The sequence below is a fragment of the Numenius arquata genome, chromosome 13 (genome assembly GCF_964106895.1).
Source record: "Numenius arquata chromosome 13, bNumArq3.hap1.1, whole genome shotgun sequence".
Taxonomy (NCBI): Eukaryota; Metazoa; Chordata; class Aves; order Charadriiformes; family Scolopacidae; genus Numenius; species Numenius arquata.
Genome location: NC_133588.1, coordinates 10486956 through 10507791, shown reverse-complemented (window position 1 = coordinate 10507791; position 20836 = coordinate 10486956). Strand labels below are relative to the sequence as shown.

Genomic DNA, 20836 nt, shown 5'->3' with positions numbered 1-20836 from the left:
GGTGTTTTAAAGATGGGGATGAATAGTGTAAAAATGTTTCTAGTTCAGTAGAAATCTGGTGTTTGCTCTTCTCTGGCAGCACCTGTGATGGGCAACCATTGAGATGTATCACTCTTAAGCAGACTGAGGGGAAAAAAGGCAGGTTCTGTGGCCCTTTAAAGAAAACCATGTTACTTGATGACTTAGAACTACAGCATCCACAATCAATATGTGACATTAAAATTATATAAACAAACCTTAGTCAATTGTCTTGTCTGGCAAAAGAAAGATTATCCTGAATGGAAGGTGTCAGCGGAGATATTTCAGCCATCAGTAGCAGATTTTCATGGTGTCTTGCTAACAGTATTGCAAAGTTGGAGCAGTTACCATCCAGATGATGAGAGATGCTTTTGCACATCTTTCATATCTTCTTCTAACAAGGACAGTGGGGAAGGAAAGCAGCGCTGGTTCGCTGTGGTGATACTGTTTCTAGCTAAGGAGACCTTGGTGACGTGACACAAAGACCGTTTATTTAGCTATGTAAAAGAGATTCAGTGGTGGAGTATAAGTTCTCTCGTTAGGTATTTTCATGGTCTTTTGTTTATTCATGCTCTCTTGGCTTTTAAGGTCTTTGATATGAACTCTGTCTGTCAGCCTGTGGTTCATATGTGAGAGCCTGTACTAGGCCACCTCCAGAAATCTTTGGGCATTCATAGGTCATAACCCACCTACCTGCTGTAAGCTAGTTCCTCCTTTTGAACATGAGGAACATACTATGATTTTATCAGTATTTGCTGAATTATTTTTTTTTCTTTTTTCCCTGAACTAGCTAAGAATTCCAGAACTAAATTTTCTAAGCGTGCCAGAGAGTAATCCCCTAAGAGATCCTCTGAAGGATTCTGCTCTCATTTGCATCACATTACTAATAAAGATTGAGCTTTTTTCTCTTCTGTATTGCCTGGTCTTCCAGGCGTAGAATGAAACATAACATTGTCACCCAGAAATCCTCTAGCAACAATTATGGCTTAATGAAAACATTAAAAGTACTTTTTTTTTAATCTCCTCCTAGAATGCTGTGGCAAAGAATTTCCGTCTCTGGCCTGGGACTTTGACAGTGATCTAGTGCTTCTTTTTATTTGGAATGTTTTTCTTGAATTACCTAAAAAGAATAAAAGAGGTTACTTTGTAACATGTCCAGGTTTACTTGAAGACTTCTTTTACCTTTACATCAGAATATTTTTAGTACGTAGCACCACAGTGGGATTCTGCTAATAAAAAAGGCATTAAAAGGACACAAACCCTTTCATGCTAGTATGTCAATGTTATAAGAACTAATGCATTTTTCACTAACATGTTCTGGGATAGTTGTGGCTTGCACACTGGATTGCAGGAGGACTGCTAAATCATTACGTGCAATGTATGTCTGACCTGCTTTTATTAAGCGTTCCAGTGAATCCTAACACTGTTCATAAACTTTAAGTAGGAGATGTTGAGTTGCCATTTTTAATTTATTTTGGTGTCTGAAGGCAAACTAGGTTTGTGTGGTTAGACTATACAATCATTCATCCCGTTCCTCCTTCTGCTTTCCCCCCATCCTGTTCTGACTCATCCAGTGGCTTTGCAAGTATTAGTCAATTTTAATCTGGTTTCACAAAGATTACAAGGTGCGGCTGGCATGAAGATGGGATCCTAGAAGTGTAGCATGCTAATTGATTGATCAGCGGGCATGTACTGACCAACAAGATCTCATCGACTTTGGAACCAGCCACAGCAAATGTTCTCTTTCTCAGCTGACTGGTAGATGTAGATGCTGGTGGGGAAGGAGTTTTCTGGGAAGAGATGGGGAAATAGTTACAGTTGGGGTGAGAGTAAGGGGTCATAAGAGACCTGAAAGTTGAAGTTGGGATAGTTTTGTGAAGATAGATAGGATTCAAGCTGGTTTAAAAATAAAATATTAATAATAATAATTTAAAAATCATTTCACCTGTTTGTTAGATGACTGACTTGTCTTCTGATGGAAGAACAAATGACAAAAGATAAGAAATATTAGTATTTTGTTTATAAGCTAGATGAAAAATTTTTGTTCCTTTTTCTTTTAGGATTGTTTCCAGGGTCACTGGGAGCAGGTTCACTTCAAATTCAGCTGCATAAAATGTTTCCTGTTTTAATTAAGAGGTGTTGCTGGCCATTTGAAATATTTAACTTGTGTTGCTTTGTTGCAGCTGGAAGGTCACAATGAGCCAGTGATGCTGCAGGTATTCGTGGGTAACGACTCTGGTCGAGTGAAGCCCCACGGGTTCTACCAGGCCTGCAGAGTTACTGGGAGAAACACTACTCCCTGTAAAGAAGTGGACATCGAGGGGACTACTGTTATTGAGGTTGGACTGGATCCAAGCAACAACATGACACTTGCGTGAGTAGCTTCTTTTGAAAAAAGTTTTCATTTATTAGCTTGTTTTCAGAAACTGATTTTTCCTTTTTGATTGGATTGGTTAGCAGTTAAAAATGTGACCGTGTTGGCACATACCAGGCACTTAGTGAAGCTACATGTATTAAGGAAAAGTTTTAAATCGCATTCTCAGTTTGTGTTTATTGTACGTAATGCTTAATCTGGTCTTTCCTAAAACTTTTATCAATTAACTTTGTTACATTAGTTTCATGCTCTGTTTGAACAATAATGTGCATATTCAAGCTTTATGTCAGCTATAAGCTGGTCACTGTTTGTATTAGTTGTCTTGTCTTTTAACAAGTACAGAATTGCTAATCAGAAGAGGGAAGGAGAATATTGGGATTTTCAGATCCCTTTGGGTCCAAAAGGCTGGGAATTGTGGATAGGAGGCTAAATGCTGGCTTTTCTTGTCTCTTGCTTCGCTTGTTCCATTTCGGTTGTTTCCACCAGATAGTCCTTTGTCATGGAAGCCTCCTGCTTTGGTGTCTTTAAAGAGCTTGTCTGGTCAAGTACGGGCACTGTTTTGGAGACAGTTTCCAGAAGTGTGTAGGCAGTGCACAGCCGCTGCTGAGAAGGGATGTGCTCTGTCTGATGGCAGTAATTAACTGCAGTAGGTTGCTGAGCAAGTGACCTCATCTGCCTGTGTGGGTTAGATCTCCCAAGAACCTTTAGATACAAGCTTTTCACATGTATCTTAATATATAGAAAGGGAGTGATCTTCTTTCAAAGTATTCTTTTCAGTAGAATGTCTTTTAATGGGTATGTGGTTGAAAGCTGCCATTATTTACTTAGAAGCTTGTCTTGTTTCAAGAGAAGAAATGTTTCTTCAATAAACAGTGTCCACTTCTTAAGCAGGATAATACAGTTTGCTAATAGACTGAATCAATTCGATTTTTTTGATATAAAATATATTCCCATGATAAGTTTGGAAACTGCCTCTTGGAGAGTAATTTTATAATTGCCCTCAAGTGTTAATATAAAACCATACAAGCACAGAGATACTAGAAAGGTGAATTTGGAATTATCTAGGAAGAAAAGTTTTGCCTAGGCTATTTTCTCAAAAGATATCTTGATGTCTCAAAAGAAATCTCCCTCGTGTTTCAGTGATGCTGTAGCACCTCTCTGTTGATGGTAATGCCAGTGCCACCTTCTGAATCACACTCTCCCCTCCACTCCCTAGCTGTTTCTTTTTGGCCCTGATGTAGCAAAGAAGTTTGTTCTACTCAAATTGGATATCAGGGGGTCCCCGTAGTACTTGGATGTAGGGCCTAAGAGCCTGGTAAATTTACAATATTCTTTTTCTTAACACATCAGGCTGTGTTTGGGTTGGTTTGTTTCTTGTTTGAAATCATTTTGTATCTAGCATGTCTTTCTGAAAGGTAGCACTGCCTCACTCTCTCACTCAGGCCCTGTATACATTTCCCGTAGGATCACAGTTATGGTATGACGTATCTGTCACTCCCAAGTTCCACTGAGCATAAAAAAAAATAATATGACTACAGTAAGTTTTCTTCTACTACTGCTTTAAGTGAACGCAGAGTATTTTGTAGTAATAATCTTAAAAACCCAGATCTAGCTCCAGGAATGGAACAATGAAGATCTGTGATTATAAATTGAACGCTTACCAGAATTACTTTTGTTACATTGCATTTCCTGGTTTATTCATACTGCTTTCATATTCCTTCCTCCCATGATTCATCATCCAGATTATGCAGGGATGAATTGAAACCTGGGCTTTATAATGAGAAGGGTCATATAGAGATTTCATGTAAATAAAAAACATAATCTAATAATATTTCAGTAATTACTTCAAGAGTTTTGACTTTGTGGCTTGTGTGACTAGTTGAAAGATTATTAGAAGTGATGAACTTCTTAAACTCTATTAAACTCTCAACTATTTTGTGTTGTTAGGGTTGATTGCGTGGGAATACTGAAGCTGAGAAATGCTGATGTTGAAGCTAGGATAGGGATTGCTGGTTCCAAGAAAAAAAGCACACGTGCTAGGCTGGTATTTCGTGTTAACATCACTCGCAAAGATGGTTCAACTTTGACTCTTCAGACACCTTCTTCCCCAATTTTGTGCAGTAAGTATCAAAATTAAAAGTTGGTATTAGAGGACTCTGGATTTTAGCATGATTGTCATAAAATCCTTGGGGGGAAAAAAACCTTCAGTGTTAATCTGTGATTGTTTCAGAATTGCTGTGGCTAAGATCACAGGAATTGATTTTTATTTGCAGTGCAGATTAGTTAAATGACTGACCAGTACTTAAAAGCAGTTATAACTTTTATTAAATTTTTGCCTTCTACAAGGTCAGAATTTTTTACATGATTGCTTTGAACTTATCGTATGACTTTTTTGATACAGGTTTTAATCTCTTCTGTGTTGTCACATTCATCAGCTTTCAGTGATAGAAGGGACTTATTAGTAAGTTAGTAAGAATGGCTCTTTACAGTTGTGGTAGTTCGTTGGGTCAGAGCCTGAATCTCTTTTGGTTCAGTGCAAGAATGAAACTTTTTATAGCTTTTTATTTAAAATGCTCTGCTTAGCTCTGAGCACAGTTGGCTGCATGGAGTGGTTAGATTATACAGAACAGGGGAAGTGAAATCAGAGGAGGCTGCAATACATCAGGGGCTGCCTGTGCATATACCATCTGTAGTGACTTCTAGTTACAGGGAATTCCGTTCATCTGCCAAAGAGAAGAGATAGGGAAATATGTTTAATACAGCTGTTGATGGGATTATTGGTACTACTTGATGAACAAGATGATAGGAAAGCTTTTTCTTCATGCGTGGAATATAGTATGATTATGCAAGCTGCTGTGCGCTTGTGTTGAGCTCTTTCCATTGTGTAAAAAGAAGTTATTGTTTTTAGGTTTTTTCTTTTTTCTAAACACTGTCAGTACCTATTGTGTCAGGGCTCCCATTCAACTCGTCTTAAACTACAGCTCTGTTGCCAGTGAAAGAATAGATTGGAAGAGAAGATAATTAAAAACATGTGAGCTTCCGCATCAGATACCACCATGCGATTCCAGTGCTGCAGGCAACGGGCGATTCGGCAGATGTGTCATGTAGCCTGTCTCTCCTTCCAGTGCTCTGCTCTCGCAGAGAGCCCCTTTGCAAGACTTGGGGAGAGCAGGAAACCCTGAAAAGGCTGATAACCAAAGATGTGTCACCGCTGATGCAGGGGAGGACTCTCCTCCTCTCTTCAGTCATCTTGTTTCTATGCTTTAGGCAATGGTTTGATGTTTGGGGTGCTTTTCCAGGAAGACCTGCTTGAGGTGTTCCCTTCCGTCTTTTTTCCTCCTCCTGCCATTTTTTTTGCTAAACCTTTTGCTAAATTTTTCCAATGGTGTAGTTCTCAGAACTACGCATTTATGTTGTTGGAAAATACGTAAGTACTTTTGCTAGAAATATGGTTGTCTCTGTAGCTCCATTCCAGTCAGTATAGCCTTGTGGTATCTGATACTCATTTTCATATTTAAGAAAAAAAACCCAAACCAAACCAACATTTTCTGTGAAATCTCCAAAAGCTATTTCTGTATATTTCTGGTTTGTATCATAAACTTACTGGTTAAAGATAAAATTATTTAAATCATAGCAGAAATGGGAATGGAAATTATCTAGTGTTTTTAATTCAAAACTTGCTATTGTAAGCTGAAGCTGAGAGTCTGAGATGTTTTGGAGACTGATTTTACAATAGGTCTAGATTCTAAAAAAGCTGTATTTGATGCACTTCCTGCTTAGGTTGTTGGTAAGGCAATTCCAGTATTGGTTTATGAGGGTCCCTTGTAGTCTTCATTCTGTTGAATGCGTCTGTTTATACCCGTAACATTAACAGCTATGTTTTGAGATCTCCCCTGCAATAAGCAGGGTCATCATCAACTAGATGAGGTTGCTCAGAGCTCCGTCCAACCTGATCTTGAATGTTTTCAGGGATTGGGCATCTACCACCTCTCTGGGCAACATGGGCCAGTGTTTCAATATATGTTCTAGTGTTCCAGTGTAAATAAAGTTCTAAAAATAAATACAGTGAAATGTAATTTGGTTTAGTTTTTAGCAAGCTGGGTTTTGGTCAGTTGATAAGAAAATCTTCCTAATTGTGTAAATTGCTAAGAGACTGCGCAGCAGTTTTATAGTTTGCTGGAAGTCTAAAACAAAGAAAGAAAATACTCTGAAGAATGATGTGGGTTAAACCGTAAAGGTTGAGAGGGGAATTTTTTGTGGCTCTTTCCAGACTTGTCTTTCCAGATTCTGTTATTCCGGTGTCTTAACTTTAAAGTTATGATGACTTGCAGTAGCCAACCAAATAATGCTGGTACATATACACTGGCCGATCAATTTGGCATAGAATTTTGTTAAGTTATTTGTTTATATAAATCATCTCTTCCAGCACATTATATCTGGTTTGTTTGCTACGTACATCTTACTACAGATGTGTACCCTATCTTCTCATAATAAGGTTTACATTTTCACTCACCAGAGCCCATTCATGTTGTATTTTATAACTAATACTGCTGTCAAAGTTTCAATAATGTTCCTGAAACCATAGGAAAGACATTAAGTAGATGTGGGCCCATTATTTAAAGTCTATGATTGAAATAGGCTTAGGTAACTTGCTAGCAAACCTATATCCAGTTACTCTCTTCAGAAGTTCATGTGCCTTGAGCATATGTAGTAGTTGCGTAATGGTTGCCTAGGAACCTGCTGCAACAGTTGTAGAAAAATCCTTCCTGAAAGGTCATTAAATAATTTGGAGTGTTACAGTATGTATGTTGGTCTATGTAGTAAGCCCAGAGAATACTGTTATTAAACACTACAAGTGGGCCACGTAGGTGCAAAGCACAAGTACAAGCTTATGCCAGTAGGATTTTATGGTGAATGGAAAAGATGTTTGAGAAACCTTTGTTAGAAACTGGAATTATTTTATAACGTATTAGATGTGACAAACTCAAAATACATTATTTTAAAATGTATGTCTGTATTTAAATTGTCTTTGAGGTTCATTTTCACTTAGTGCATATGGTCTTAGTTGATTTATGGTTTAAGAAGCATAGAAATAGTTTGCAGCAAAGATAATTTGTAATAATATTATATAAATCATTGTCTGAATCTCAGTGGCTGAGAGGCAGAGGTTTCCAGGGGTGTATATCTGTAAGCCGTGTGTTCTTTGCTAGTTTATAGGATATAAACTGTTATAATCCCCAACTACAGAGACGCAATTCCTGCAAGGATTTGTATTAGCTGATGTATATAGGTCTAGAAAGTCATAGAATCATAGAATGGTTTGGGTTGGAAGGGACCTTAAAGATCATGGCATGGGCAGGGACACCTCCCACTAGACCAGGTTGCTCAAAGCCCTGGGTTAGTTCTTGCACCAGCCAGAAAGCTACGTCATGTGAAAAAAAATCTGTAAAAAAACAGGTAATATGGGAACTACTACTTCTACCCTTTTGCACAGCAGAACAAAATAAGCTTTATAAAAACATCCTTTTAGCTTAAAGATGGATTTGAAGGTGTGCTTCAGCTGTATCTAAGGGTTGATACATTTGTTTATCGCTCTCTATGCCAGGAAATTACAGAACCAAATTTTCTTCTCTCCTGAACAGCTCTTGAGCTTTAGCTCAGACGCTGAAAGTTCTGTTTTCAAGATTTACTAAATACAGGAGAAAAGGGAAAATATTATTAGTGAATCATTTACCTAAGTGTGATTTTTATGAGGTCATTACATTTAGTGAGGAAATAATAGAAACAGTTACCTTCTGAAAAGTTTTGTCATGAATGATACAGTAAAGAAAGATGATCAGGAATTATTTTGTTCTTCCCTTTATAATTATAGAATGGTTTGTGTTGGAAGGGGCCTTAAAGATCCCCTAGTTCCAACCCAAAAGCTTTTTGTTTTAGATGTTGATATCTTCTTGATTTCAAACTATATGTTTTTTCAATTGCAGCTCAACCAGCAGGAGTTCCAGAGATCCTAAAGAAAAGTCTGCACAGTTGTTCAGTGAAGGGTGAAGAGGAAGTTTTTCTGATTGGCAAGAACTTCCTAAAGGGAACAAAAGTGATTTTCCAAGAGAATGTTTCTGGTTAGTGTGAAAGCAATAATGGCTTGGGGTGCTGAAGAGAACCTATTTGGGTTTAGGTTGGTTAATAAGGTTTAGTTGTAGAGAACAAACTGAGAGGCAGAATCAAAGGCACTAAAATAAATTGCTTTATTGCTTTTTATGGATGTGCAATCAATTATGCTTTTTAACTTTTGTTTAGATGAGAATTCTTGGAAGGCAGAAGCTGAAATAGACATGGAATTATTTCATCAGGTACTTATGTATTTTTATTAATATTACCAAAAAAAGACTGACTCGATGTTTCCAAAGAATAAGCCTTTCCCTCTTCCTGTGCATTTCTCGAAATAATATTCCTTTTCTTCAAGTAAGTTCTTTAGAGAGTCTGGTGGAATAGCATTGTTTTGGGTTTACACAAGTATAGTTGTTCAATTTCTAATTGAGAACTTAGATGCCACACTAGGAGCGTGGTATCTGAACTTGGTGAGCAAGTCTTTGCCCTTATATACAATGTAATTAAAAGGCCTAATACAGTTTTTCAGTAGCTTTCCTAAGGACACATTAGATTACAACTGAGTGGAAGTATATTGTGTGTATGCCATAGTCTTTATACTTGACTGAATTTCTGTTCTGCTTTTAAATGTGCAAAATGTTTGTTTATTCTTTTTGACACAACTAAGTGTCTTTAAGGACTATTGGCCTGAAACTAGAGAAGTTTAGATGTAAATAATGTCTGACAAATGTCATCTTGCTCCCACCTCTGAAGGCAGTATTCCGCCATGCACTGGTAGAAATGATTTCTCATTTCTAGCGGGATAGATAGTTGGGGAATAGACAGATCATTCACCATTAATACTGTTGATGAATGATTACAAGCCTATTTTTTGATGTCTGCTCAGTCTTAAATCCGCTTAAGTGTAACACGAAACTGCATCCTCCATCTGTTCACACTGAATACAAAGATCTGATTCAGCAGAACAGTGAAGCTTCTTGAGTCCAGCAGAATTTGATGGCAAACTGATTGCAGTTCAGTAAGGCATGTTAGGCATAAGCTTATGTTTAAAGTGCTGGACTTTATATATCTTTCCTTTCTTCACCTTCTATTTAAGCTATAATTTGCCAATGAGGATCATATAGGCAGATTATTCGATTATCTCTTCTAGCACAAGTTAGTTACTGAAAGTGTAACCTGATTACGTTTCCCCCAATGTCTTTGCTTTTTATAGTATTTTATCAGTGTTTTGATGGATGTTAATACAATTAAGGTCAATAGTAACGAAGTAAGGTTTCTAGTGTGGTTTTTTTTCCCCATTATTATTTTACATTGCAGAATCACCTTATTGTAAAGGTGCCGCCATATCATGACCAGCAAATAACCTCAGCTGTTTCTGTGGGAATATATGTGGTGACCAATGCTGGAAGATCACACGATGTGCAACCATTTACATACACTCCAGATACATGTAAGTAAAATAGAAAACTGGGGGAAGGAATGGACAGTTTTACCTGCTAAGCATCTCATTTCTGATTTTATAATATTTAGTCCATACAGGAGAAGTGTGAAGTAACATGGATCTTTTCAAACTCCTCTTGCTGTCAAGGTTTGCTATGTTAAATAATAAAATCTAAAGGCTTGGCTTTTCTCATTTATGTGTCAAGTAGCTCAAATTTCAGCTGCATGGAGACAGCTGTTCTTATAAAGTGGCATCCATTTCTAGTATCAGGTTCAAAATGAAGTTGAGCAGGAGAAAAAGTAGACATGCTACATAGAGCGCACCAAATATAACAAAAAAATAGCACCAAGCTTTATCCTAAGGAATGTTGACATTTGACCATATAATGTATTTTTATTTTTCTATATTACGATGCACAGTGCGATTGCTGACTGGCTCTTTCGTTTTTTGGAAGTGAAAATGATATTTTGGGCACTGTGATCACTGGTGCATTCACAGCCACAAACAGAAAGTTTATGTACAACTCAGAATGTTTCTCTGGGTTTCAAAGAACCCAAATTTCTTTAAGATATAAGTAACTGTTTTGCTTTGCTTTGTTGTTTTTTTTTTGCTTGCTTGTTGTTTTAACATAAGGAAGTTTTCAATGTGTTTTGTCTCAACAGCTGGTACTCTGAATGTTAATGTGAAGAAGGAAATCTCCAGCCCAGCCCATCATTGTTCTTTTGAAGAGGCTATAAAAGGTACTAAATTGATTCTTATCATTGTTGTTAATAATTTAACTATAAATTCCTACCAAAATTTGGAGTTATGAATCAGACATCCTGTGAAGATAAGTCTGTGCATATAAAATCTGGCCATATTCTTACAGTGAGGTTTTTTTTTCTGATTCTGAATATTCTAATTCAAGTGTATTCGAAGTATATTTTAACATGTTCTAGTATAGAACAAAAACTTTGCAAAAAAAAAAAAAAAAAAGTGTTTTGTATTCATGCCACAGGCCCTGCAGCCTAATCTTCATTTAATACATTAGCAAGGGAAGAAGAAAAATAAAGAAGCATAAGATGGCAGTTAATACAAATTATTTAGAAACTGCCTAGTGATAATTTAAGCAAAAACACATATGAAGTGGGGGGTGGAGAACGGAGTACTGAAAACATGAGCGTGCCCACTTGGTATTTTTCAGAAGCTGTCCAGTGGTTTTATAAGACTGCTATCAGTGCGTCTAGTTAAGAGTGCTAATTCTGGCAATTTCAATTTATTCCCTTTCAGTGAGGTGGTGTGGTTTTGTGTGTTTTTGTTTGTTGTTTTTTTTTTTTTCTGACCGTTCTATCCACACAAAGTTTGTTGCTTTGTTCTAAGGGTACAAGTTCTAAGTTTGCCTGGGGTTTAAGTGTGAAGTGAATTGATCCTTCCGATATTGAAATAAAGTAGAGGAAGGAAATGTTTTCTAGTTGATTGTTAAAGCTGTGGGTACTGTACAAAGCTTAATGGAAATTTCCATAGCCGGCTCTGGAGAAAGCAGGTTGAAAGGTAAGCAAATTAACAATGTGATCACAAGTTTGATAGGAATCCATAGCTTCAGGTTAAAATGGTGAAGCTCATGTTTGAAGTTAATAGCTTGGTTTTGGCAGGGGATATATTTACAAGTTGACTTTACAGCTTGTTAGGGAGGATAATACAAGATATGATGAGTTTAAATCTGCAGAGAATATTTGGGGGAGAAATATGCGAAAATATTTAGGGCAATGAAACAACCTGATAAAAGGACTGGTAAGACTTCTAGTAGCGAGACTAAAAAGATGAGGATAATAATAACTGATGTATCAGGCCAAGCCTGACATCCATGTAGACTTGTATGGAGGCTTAGCTAAGGGAATATACTAACTGCTTCAGGAGAACGTCTGCTATGCATAAGAAAACAATGTGCTGTTTCTGTTGCTTCATGTCTTCCATTTGATGTGATAAATCTTAATTTACTTTCCTGGGTGGGTTTTCTGCTAGCCAGCTCCTTTTTGGCAGTTCATTCCTGTACCTGTTCTACTGTAGGTTGATAATGAATCAGAGGTCAGACAGTTTTGTCTGCTGTTATGTACTTTGTCTCTGCATATGTCCCAACCCGTCTTTCCTCACTGTTCTGAAATCGTAAAGACCAGGTGGGGATCCAGCGGGCTGCCACTTCCTTCCTGTTTCCTTTCACTGGGAGCAAAATCCTAGAATTCGTAATTTCTTAAGTGGCATCATTTCCAGCAGCCCTGGCCAAATAGAATAAACTGTTGTTGGCAGGGACATGTACAGTTACGTACTGAGCTACAGGGCCTTTCTCTTCCTATCACTGGCAATTTGAATCTTTGTCTCGAGTATCTGTGAATATTCCTTAAAATAATTTCTATTGCAACATCTGCATATGTAAAAAACCATGTGGCTTCCCAAAGCCGTTACAGATTCTTAGTGCTAACATTTTAAGAGACTGCAGATTTGACAGACCTCAATGGCACGTTATGTTTCAAGACAACAAATTTATAAATCTAAGTTGTTCTGTAAAACTTGAGGAAGATGGTGTATGGACGACCATGTAGTTCAGGTCTTTGCCTTCTAAGATTGAAGTACCACTGGAGCGTTGTTTTTAAGTGGTTAATGATGGTTTCAGTTTCCAGCTTTGGGAGAAAAGGGAAAGAGGGTGTGTATGCCTCAATAAGATGGTAACTATTCAGAAGTTCTAAACTAAGCCCATTACAAAAACATAGTAAAAGACTAAAACCAACGTTTCTTTGCTTTTGAAACTTCTTTTTCATTATTAATCTCAGGGTTTTTTCGTTCTTCCCACCAAAGATGGTGCTGTGAATGAACATACCGTTGCTAGAATCTGATCTGTATACCATTGGGATTGTTTTTTAATTGCTTGCTTATTTTTTTTCTTTGTTGTTTTCAATGAACGCAACATGATTAAGCACATAGAAGAGAAAAGCTTATAAATTGTGACTAGGGTATAGAAAAACACTGACTGCTGTCTTTAAATAAACTGTATGAGTAGCTGTCCTGAAGTAGACCTATTTTAGAATAGTCTCACTCAAATTGCATTCCCTGCCAGCAGCACAGCCCAACACACCAGGTCACGGGGCTTCTGGAGCCACCCCAAACCTGTGAGTTAGCAGAAGGAGGGAAAGAGTTTATTTGGCTGTGGGTATATTGACAACTGTTGCCATGCTGACGACTGAGAATTTATTGCTGAAGACAGAAAATAACATTTCAGGAGGGTGTCTTTGGTTTTACATAAAATAAACACACAAGGACTGTTACTGAGGACGCGGCATCCTGTTGATATAAATTTCCAGTAATTTTACTGTCACATTATTGCAGGATTTAAATTTGTTTAAAGCATGGAGGTGTGTTGCTTTATATTGAAGATTAATTCTTTAATTTACTTTAAAAAGTACTTATGGAACTGGGTTTTTTACAAGCTTTCCCATTGGTTTGTTTTAAGCTCAATTTCAGCAGTATTTGAAATCAAGAAAACTAATTTTATTTACAGCAAAGATCTCAGCTTATGTGATGTTTTTTATGTGGTTCAGGAAAAATAAAAAATAAAACTAAAAAGATCTAATTAATTTTAAGAAGCCACCTTTCTACTTAAAAAAAAAAACATAGAAAAAATAGACACTGGAAAGGCAAAATAACAATGTGCTCTTGCAGCAGAGCTGGCATGCGGATTTATCAAGTTTTGGCTTGATTAGTCCTTTAGCAAAATAAAAGTACAGTCTGAATGCTTTGAGCACTCTGTTCACATGGTTATCTGAAAACAGACATTTTTCAAAATGAAATAGAGAAGTTGTACAGTTAAAGTGCAGTAAAGTTTAAAATCTGGTAATTTGTGGAAAGATGTCTTAAGCTTTTATGTTTGTAGTTTAAGCTGTTGGTGGATGGCTGTCCTTGTCTGGAAAGATACGAAATGAAAGAAAAACAAAACTTCGGCATTGCTATTAGCCTTAAAAATAACCTTTGAAAGTTTGAGATTTTTTTCTAGGATCATTTGAAATATTCAAATGATTGCAGTAGTCTCTCTGCATGTTACTGTCTAACATCAGAATGAGAGCTCTTATGGTAGCTCTGAAAAGTAAGAGGGGAAGCTGGTCACCACCAGGAACCCGCTCTCTGTGTGGTGAATGTTAACATTTCATTGTCTTTCTGTTATTTCTGTTATTTTTATTTGTGACTGCAGCAGTGAAAGCCACTGGTTGTAACCTGGAGAAGGTAAACATTCTTCCTAGTGCCTTGATAACTCCACTCATGCCAAGCAGTATGATTAAGAATGAAGATGTGGCTCCAATGGAAGTAAGTGCAGAAAAGAGATCTCCCCCTGTATTCAAGGTAAGTTTGATTGTGGTCTGCAGACAGTAGCTTTAATAGTCTTAGTTACATCTACCCACCAGTCCATGTTCTAATAGTGGAGAAGAGCAACACGCAGGGAAAATGTCACGTCTGAGATCGGTCTGGGCAAACCGTGATCAGAGAGCGTGATTGAAATAATAGACAATTTCCTTTGAAAGTAACTTATCTTGTTCCTGCATTCAAACAGATTGGTTAGTGATGCCCTGATGTATTATTATTTTTTTTTTTTTTTGCCGTGTGACACAGAACTAGTAAATTACTGTAAGAATATTATTTTAGTCACTTCCTAGCATTGCTTTCATTAGATTGTACCTTGACTCCTTCCTTGAAGTAGCATTTCCACTGCTCATCATTTGCTCACTTGTTTGGTTGGGTATGATACATAGCCATCAAATCTTTCTTCTGATCTTTCCTGAACATAGTGGACTGGTAGAAATTTTGTAAGTACAACCTGAGTAAGCTTACAAATTGCTTAATGTATTGTTGTTTTCAGGCTTCAAATGTGGTTGGACCAACTCAACAAACATTGGAAAACAGTATGTCTGGCATATCAACTTCTGCTTCCCATTTACCTTCTGAAAATGAAAACCAGCAACAAATACAGCCGAAGGTGTACAATGCAGAGACACTAACTACTATCCAAACGCAGGACATTTCCCAGCCTGGTAGCTTTTCAGCAGTCTCTGCTCCGGGTCAGCTGCAGAACAGTGATGCGTTACTGCAGCAAGCTGCACAGTTCCAAACAAGAGATTCCCAAACTAGGGAAGTCTTGCAATCAGATGGCACAGTAGTCACTTTGTCACAATTAACTGATGCATCACAACAACAGCAGTCTACGCTCTCAGAACCAGCACAGGCATTGCAGCAACAGATTTCATCAAGTATTTTCTCATCAGCAAGTGGCGTGAGTCAGTTACAGAATACTATACAGCAACTGCAAGCTGGGAATTTTCCAACTAACACTGCTACTGGCAGCAATAGAAACGTTGACTTGGTGCAACAGGTATTGGAAGCTCAACAGCAGTTGTCTTCTGTTTTATTTTCTGGTTCAGACAGCAGTGAGGATGTTCAAGATCAGCTAAATGCAGATATCTTTCAGCAAGTTAGCCAGATACAAAATAGTGTCAATTCTGGGATATTCTCCTCATCAGACACAGCTGTCCATTCCAGACCAGAGAACCTTTTGCCTGGACGAGCTGAAAATGTTCACTCACAGCCTGAAAATGCATTGTCCAATCAACAGCAACAACAACAACAACAGCAGCAGCAGGCGATGGAGACTTCTGCAGCAATGGTGATAGGAATCCAACAGAACATTTGTCAAGCTGCAACACAGATGCAGTCCGATTTGTTCTCTTCAACGACTTCAGGGAATGGAGCCCTCCAACAGTCACCTGTTTACCAGCAGGCGTCTCACATAATGAGTGGGTTATCAACAAGCGAAGACATGCAAATGCAGTGTGAAATATTCTCTTCATCTCCTGGTGTTTCTGGAAGTGAGACTACTCCTGCTGCTCAGCAGCAGGTCTCCAACAATGGACCTACTATGTTTCAGGCATCAAATTCTGCAGATGGAGAAGAAGCTTCAGGTCAGAGTAAACAGATGCAAAATACCGTATTTCAGACCATGGTTCAAATGCAGCATAGTGGAGAAAGTCAATCTCAAGTTAATCTCTTTTCATCTACCAAAAACATGATGACTGTTCAGGCAAGTGGAACTCAACAACAAGGAGGTGCTCTGTTCCAGCAGGGTGGAGAAATCATGTCTATTCAGTCGGGAAGCTTTATGCAGCAGTCTCCGCATTCACAAGCTCAGCTTTTCCACTCGCAGAATCCTATTGGTGATGCTCAAAATATATCACAGGAAGCACAAGGCTCTATTTTTCACAGTCCAAATTCTATTGTCCACAACCAGACCAGTACTAATTCCTCAGATCAGCTGCAGCCTCCGATGTTCCACTCGCAGAACACCATGGGTGTATTACAGAGCTCTTCAGTTCCTCAAGACCAGCAGTCTGCTAACATGTTCCTTTCCCAGAGTTCAATGAACAACCCTGCAACTCAGGAAGAACAGATGTCGTTCTTTACAAGCCCAAATTCCATTTCTCCTCTTCAGACAGCAACAAACACTGAACAGCAGACTTCTTTCCAGCAGCAGACACAGATATCTCATATCCAGAGTTCTATGCTTCCCCAAGAACAGCCCCAGACTCAGCCTGCTCAGCAAGGTTTGTTTCAGTCTCAAGTGTCATTAGGCTCCATGCAGTCAAGTTCAATTCCCCAGAACCAACAAGGAGCCATCTTCCAGCCTCAGCATCCGATAGTTGCTATTCAGAGTAGTCCTCCGTCTCAAGAACAGCAGCAGCAGCAACAGCAAAACATGATGTTCAGTAATCAAAATGCAATGGGTACAATTGCGTCTCAAAAGCAGAACATGATTTTCAATCCAAATCAAAACCCAGTTACCAATCAGGAGCAACAAGGCCAGTCCATTTTTCATCCGCAGACTAACATGGCATCAATGAACCAGGAGCAGCAGCCCATGCAATTCCAGAGTCAGACTACAGTGTCTTCTCTTCAGAATCCTGGATCCAACCAGGCTGAAGCACAGCAGCCAGCCATCTTCCATAACTCGCCCCAGATTCAGTTGGTCCAAGGGTCACCAAGTTCTCAAGAGCAACAAGTCACCCTCTTCATCTCTTCAGCTTCCATGTCTGCCTTGCAGAACAGTATGAGCCAGCAAGAGCTGCAGCAGTCTCCTATGTACTCTTCTCAAAACAGCATGGCAGGAATGCAAGGAACTGCTTCCCCTCCACAGCAACAAGCTTCTTTATTTCACAACACAGCGGGAGGTGCTATCAACCAGCTGCAGAATTCTCCTGCTTCATCTCAGCAAACATCAGGAATATTCCTGTTCGGCATTCAAAACAGTAAGTGGTAGATGCCCGATTCTGAGTTTCTGGTTTAGAAGAGCTACTAATTGGAGTCCACGAGACAATGATTGTTTGGTTCTAAAATATTAAAAAAAAATATTAAAACTCTGGAATGAGTGATGTAGCAATACAATTGAGAATATACATTGGTCTTCTTACACTTAAGATTAACGTGTGACAAAAACCACCTTAGAATTGTGTGTATCTATATAGAAATAAGTATATATAGTACATATAAAGTACTATTAATAACACACATGCAAATAATATATAAAATACATGTACATACATGTTAAAAAAAAATGGTTATGCCCTCTTAAGACAGCTCCAGTAATCTTTATCTTGCTGCATTTGGTTTCCACAATTTATGCAATAACTTTCTCCACACATTGTTGAAGAAAAGCAAAGATTTTAGAAGTCCAGAAGAGCGTCTATTGAAGTGTATTTGAAACCCTTTTAACTCTCTAAGCCTGCACTTTTCCATATCTCATCTCTGCATCTAGCCTCTGTGACAAGTTCGTTGGGACATAGATCCTTTCATCTGCCTGTAAAGGGCTGTATGTTCCTGTGAAGTTCCAGAAGTAACAGATGCAGATGATGATTACAGTATCTTACAAAAGATCTGGACAGAAAGCCATAGCTGTGTACTTGGTCTGTGGTTACACCTGAATGTGTACTTTGCTGTATGAACTCTTTGACAATCAGGCCATATACAGCCAAGCCTTTCCATGAAGCTGAAGATAATGCTAGAAGTGGTAGGAGATGTGACACCATTTGCAGATTTATAGGAGGAGCTAGTGGATACTTTGGCTGAACTGAAAAAGACACGTGTAATTAACACTTATGCCATGCATTCTGGTTTTCTTCTGGCTAAGTATTGCCCTCTGTTTGGGGTGTTATTAGTCTTTGGTCATAATATAGTGTCCACATATTCAATATGTACACCTTGACCTTGTGCTTACACCCTGAGAGAGTGGTTACCAAAGGTGGTCATGTGAACAGAACTGCAGGTAACTTTCTACACAGTTTATAGTCAGTAAGGATATATGTAAAGAAGTTGGCTAATTCACTGCATGTGTTAACCTAATTTAAATGGTCCTTTGTTCTTCCTTTCCTGCTTCACAGACTGTGGGCAGCTGCTGACTTCTGGACCAGCTTCGTTGCCGGATGAGTTGATGGCTATAAGTCAGCCAGGTCAGCCACAGAGCGAGGGACAAGCGGCAGTGCCAACGCTTCTCTCCCAGCAGATATCTGAGACTCCTCCACTACCCTCAGCTATGGCAACCAATCAGAATATTGAGAAAATAGATGATCTGCTTGTGTCGTTGCAAAACCAGGGGAACAATATGGCTGGCTCGTTTTAATTAGTCAAGTAAGTAATGTATTTGGGTTTTGTGGTTCGTTCCTGCCACGTATACTTTTGTTCAGTAAGTCTGTACTTGGGAGTGTATCACCATGCTCGAAGAGATCAGCTAAATTACCAGTATTGCTGAATTAAGAATATAATACCAGTGGCTAGAATGAAGAGTTATTAAAAACAGTCAGAGGTCGGAATTTGTATGAAACAGTTGAGGCGGAGTCTTGTCATTCAGTTGCTGTATGTTTTGTCATCTGCTGTTACGGTCTAGTACTTTACCAGGAAGCAGAGCAGATCAGCGACAGCTTGGCAGATAAAAGTGTTATGAAATATGACTGTAGTTAAAAAGTTAAGGCTTATTTAGTAAAGAACATCTCAAGTCTGTACTATTCTGAAGTTGCCCCCTGGGTTACAATAACGTAATGTGAAAACAAGTTTCGGTAGAATATGGCAGCTATTGAGATTGTGCCACATGCTGAGTCTTTGTTAAAAGTGAGCTGTCACAATTGGCTGTTACTAGGAAACGTTCTGCTCTTAGAAGGTGCCTTTTTCAGAGAGGTGAAAGAGGCTTTGACTACAAATGAGTACCAAGAACCAGGAGGACTCTGGAATCTGGTATTGTCCACAGTATGTAACTTGGCTCTAGTTAACTGTGCTGCCATCCTAAATCCTCCGTAAGTTTCACTTCAGTGATATACTTCATTTTCTAATTTAAACTGTTTTGTATGCTAAGTTATGCACTTTAAAAAAAAAAATAAATTTGAAGGAGAGCAATCCTCTCTATGAGACAGTGCTGTGTTCTGATACTCACTCATAGTTCCGTGTCTGCTTGCGAAGCACACTTTGAAGGTGAAGGAACGATGTAGAAGATGATGACTTTTGTCAGTTATGCCTAACTTTTTCGCTTGCCTGTTTCTTCCTGCAGAAATTCTGTGAAGAAAAAAATGATGATTTCCCAGATCCTCTCAGACCTTCCGACTCTGGATTAGGCTGTGTGGAACTGATTGCTTCTGTCAAAAAGTGGCCCTCTTCTCTAAAGAGCACACACGTGGCCAATTGCAGCGTCCAGCACCTAAAGCTATGACCATAGTATTTGGGATTTGTAGTGCCAATAATGCTGAAAAGCTATGCTTTGTTTTACTAGGGCATGGGATTGTACTGTTACTAGATTCCTAAACCTCATTAACAGTGGGGTGCTCTTTCAATTTAAAGCATATCTGGTCAGTTATTATTGTTGTTAGAAGGTAATAGATGTTACCACATTTACTCTTTTTTTTTCCTCCTCTTCCTTCTTCACATCCCCTGTTTTGACTAGAAAAGCTTGTGAAGCAGAAACATCAAATGCCTGTGACATGAAGCTCGTAGGTGTCAGAAAGTGAAGGGATCACAGGTTTTACAGTTGAGTTGGGAGAGCTAATACTGCTATTTGTTAATTGCAGTAGGTGGCAATGAAAAATATTGATAACTGTAATACACAAGCAGAGAATTGCTTGCTGCTGTAGATAGCCAGAGGTGGGCGCTTCCCGTCTGAGAATGTGATTAACGGTTTTCCATGTCTCTTACGTGTAACTGTACATAGAACAAGGCTTTGGTGGCTCTAACAAAGTGAAGAAATGAAGGGGAACTTTGAATTAAATTGTGCTCTTAAAATCTTATCCTCTAAAATACCTTCAGTTTGAAAGGAACATTCTGCCCGGCTGAGGAGAGAACTCCTCTGTGTCTCTCACTGACTGTATGGGTTAGAACTCTGGAAAGCTGCATTAGCCATTCTCAACCTGGCCTTCTCCCTTTCATTCTTTTCATGGCTTCCCTTCTCTCTCCTTTAGCTTTTTTTTAAAAAAAACATAAATATCCTACTGGCTTTGAGGATCAGAAGCAGTTTTTAGGAATCAATGGCATTAAAGTGCTTAGTCAGGAGGAACTTTGACAAATAATCGAGGATTAAGGAGAAAGAGGAAGCAATTTCTCCACCACCTTCTCAATGCAGGAATCCTCCTTAACCAGTCATTTTCCAGCTGTTACTGATGTAAATCTTCAGCTTGACTTTACTCCAAGTAGGGGGCGAATTACATCGTTTCTAAGCATTCTTGAAAATTTCACTTCATCCTGAGCTGTTACATCTTTGTAGCATATTAAGCTCATTGCAGTTTTGAAGTGATTTTTTTTTTTTAATACCTACAATCCCCAAGTCTAGTTTCGAGATTGTCATGTCTCAATTT

General features: G+C 38.5%; 1 protein-coding gene across 1 annotated transcript in view; it reads left to right on the top strand.

Annotated features, from left to right (window-relative positions):
• NFAT5 (nuclear factor of activated T cells 5) overlaps positions 1-20836 on the top strand; it is a 67658-nt gene extending 46822 nt beyond the window's left edge. Inside the window, exons 5-14 of the mRNA XM_074157996.1 lie at positions 2202-2392; positions 4340-4512; positions 8377-8511; positions 8690-8742; positions 9818-9950; positions 10604-10681; positions 14158-14306; positions 14821-17257; positions 18386-18632; positions 19543-20836. Coding sequence (XP_074014097.1) covers positions 2202-2392; positions 4340-4512; positions 8377-8511; positions 8690-8742; positions 9818-9950; positions 10604-10681; positions 14158-14306; positions 14821-17257; positions 18386-18624 — 3588 coding nt within the window. The 3' untranslated portion in view covers positions 18625-18632; positions 19543-20836. The remainder of the gene's footprint in view (positions 1-2201; positions 2393-4339; positions 4513-8376; positions 8512-8689; positions 8743-9817; positions 9951-10603; positions 10682-14157; positions 14307-14820; positions 17258-18385; positions 18633-19542) is intronic.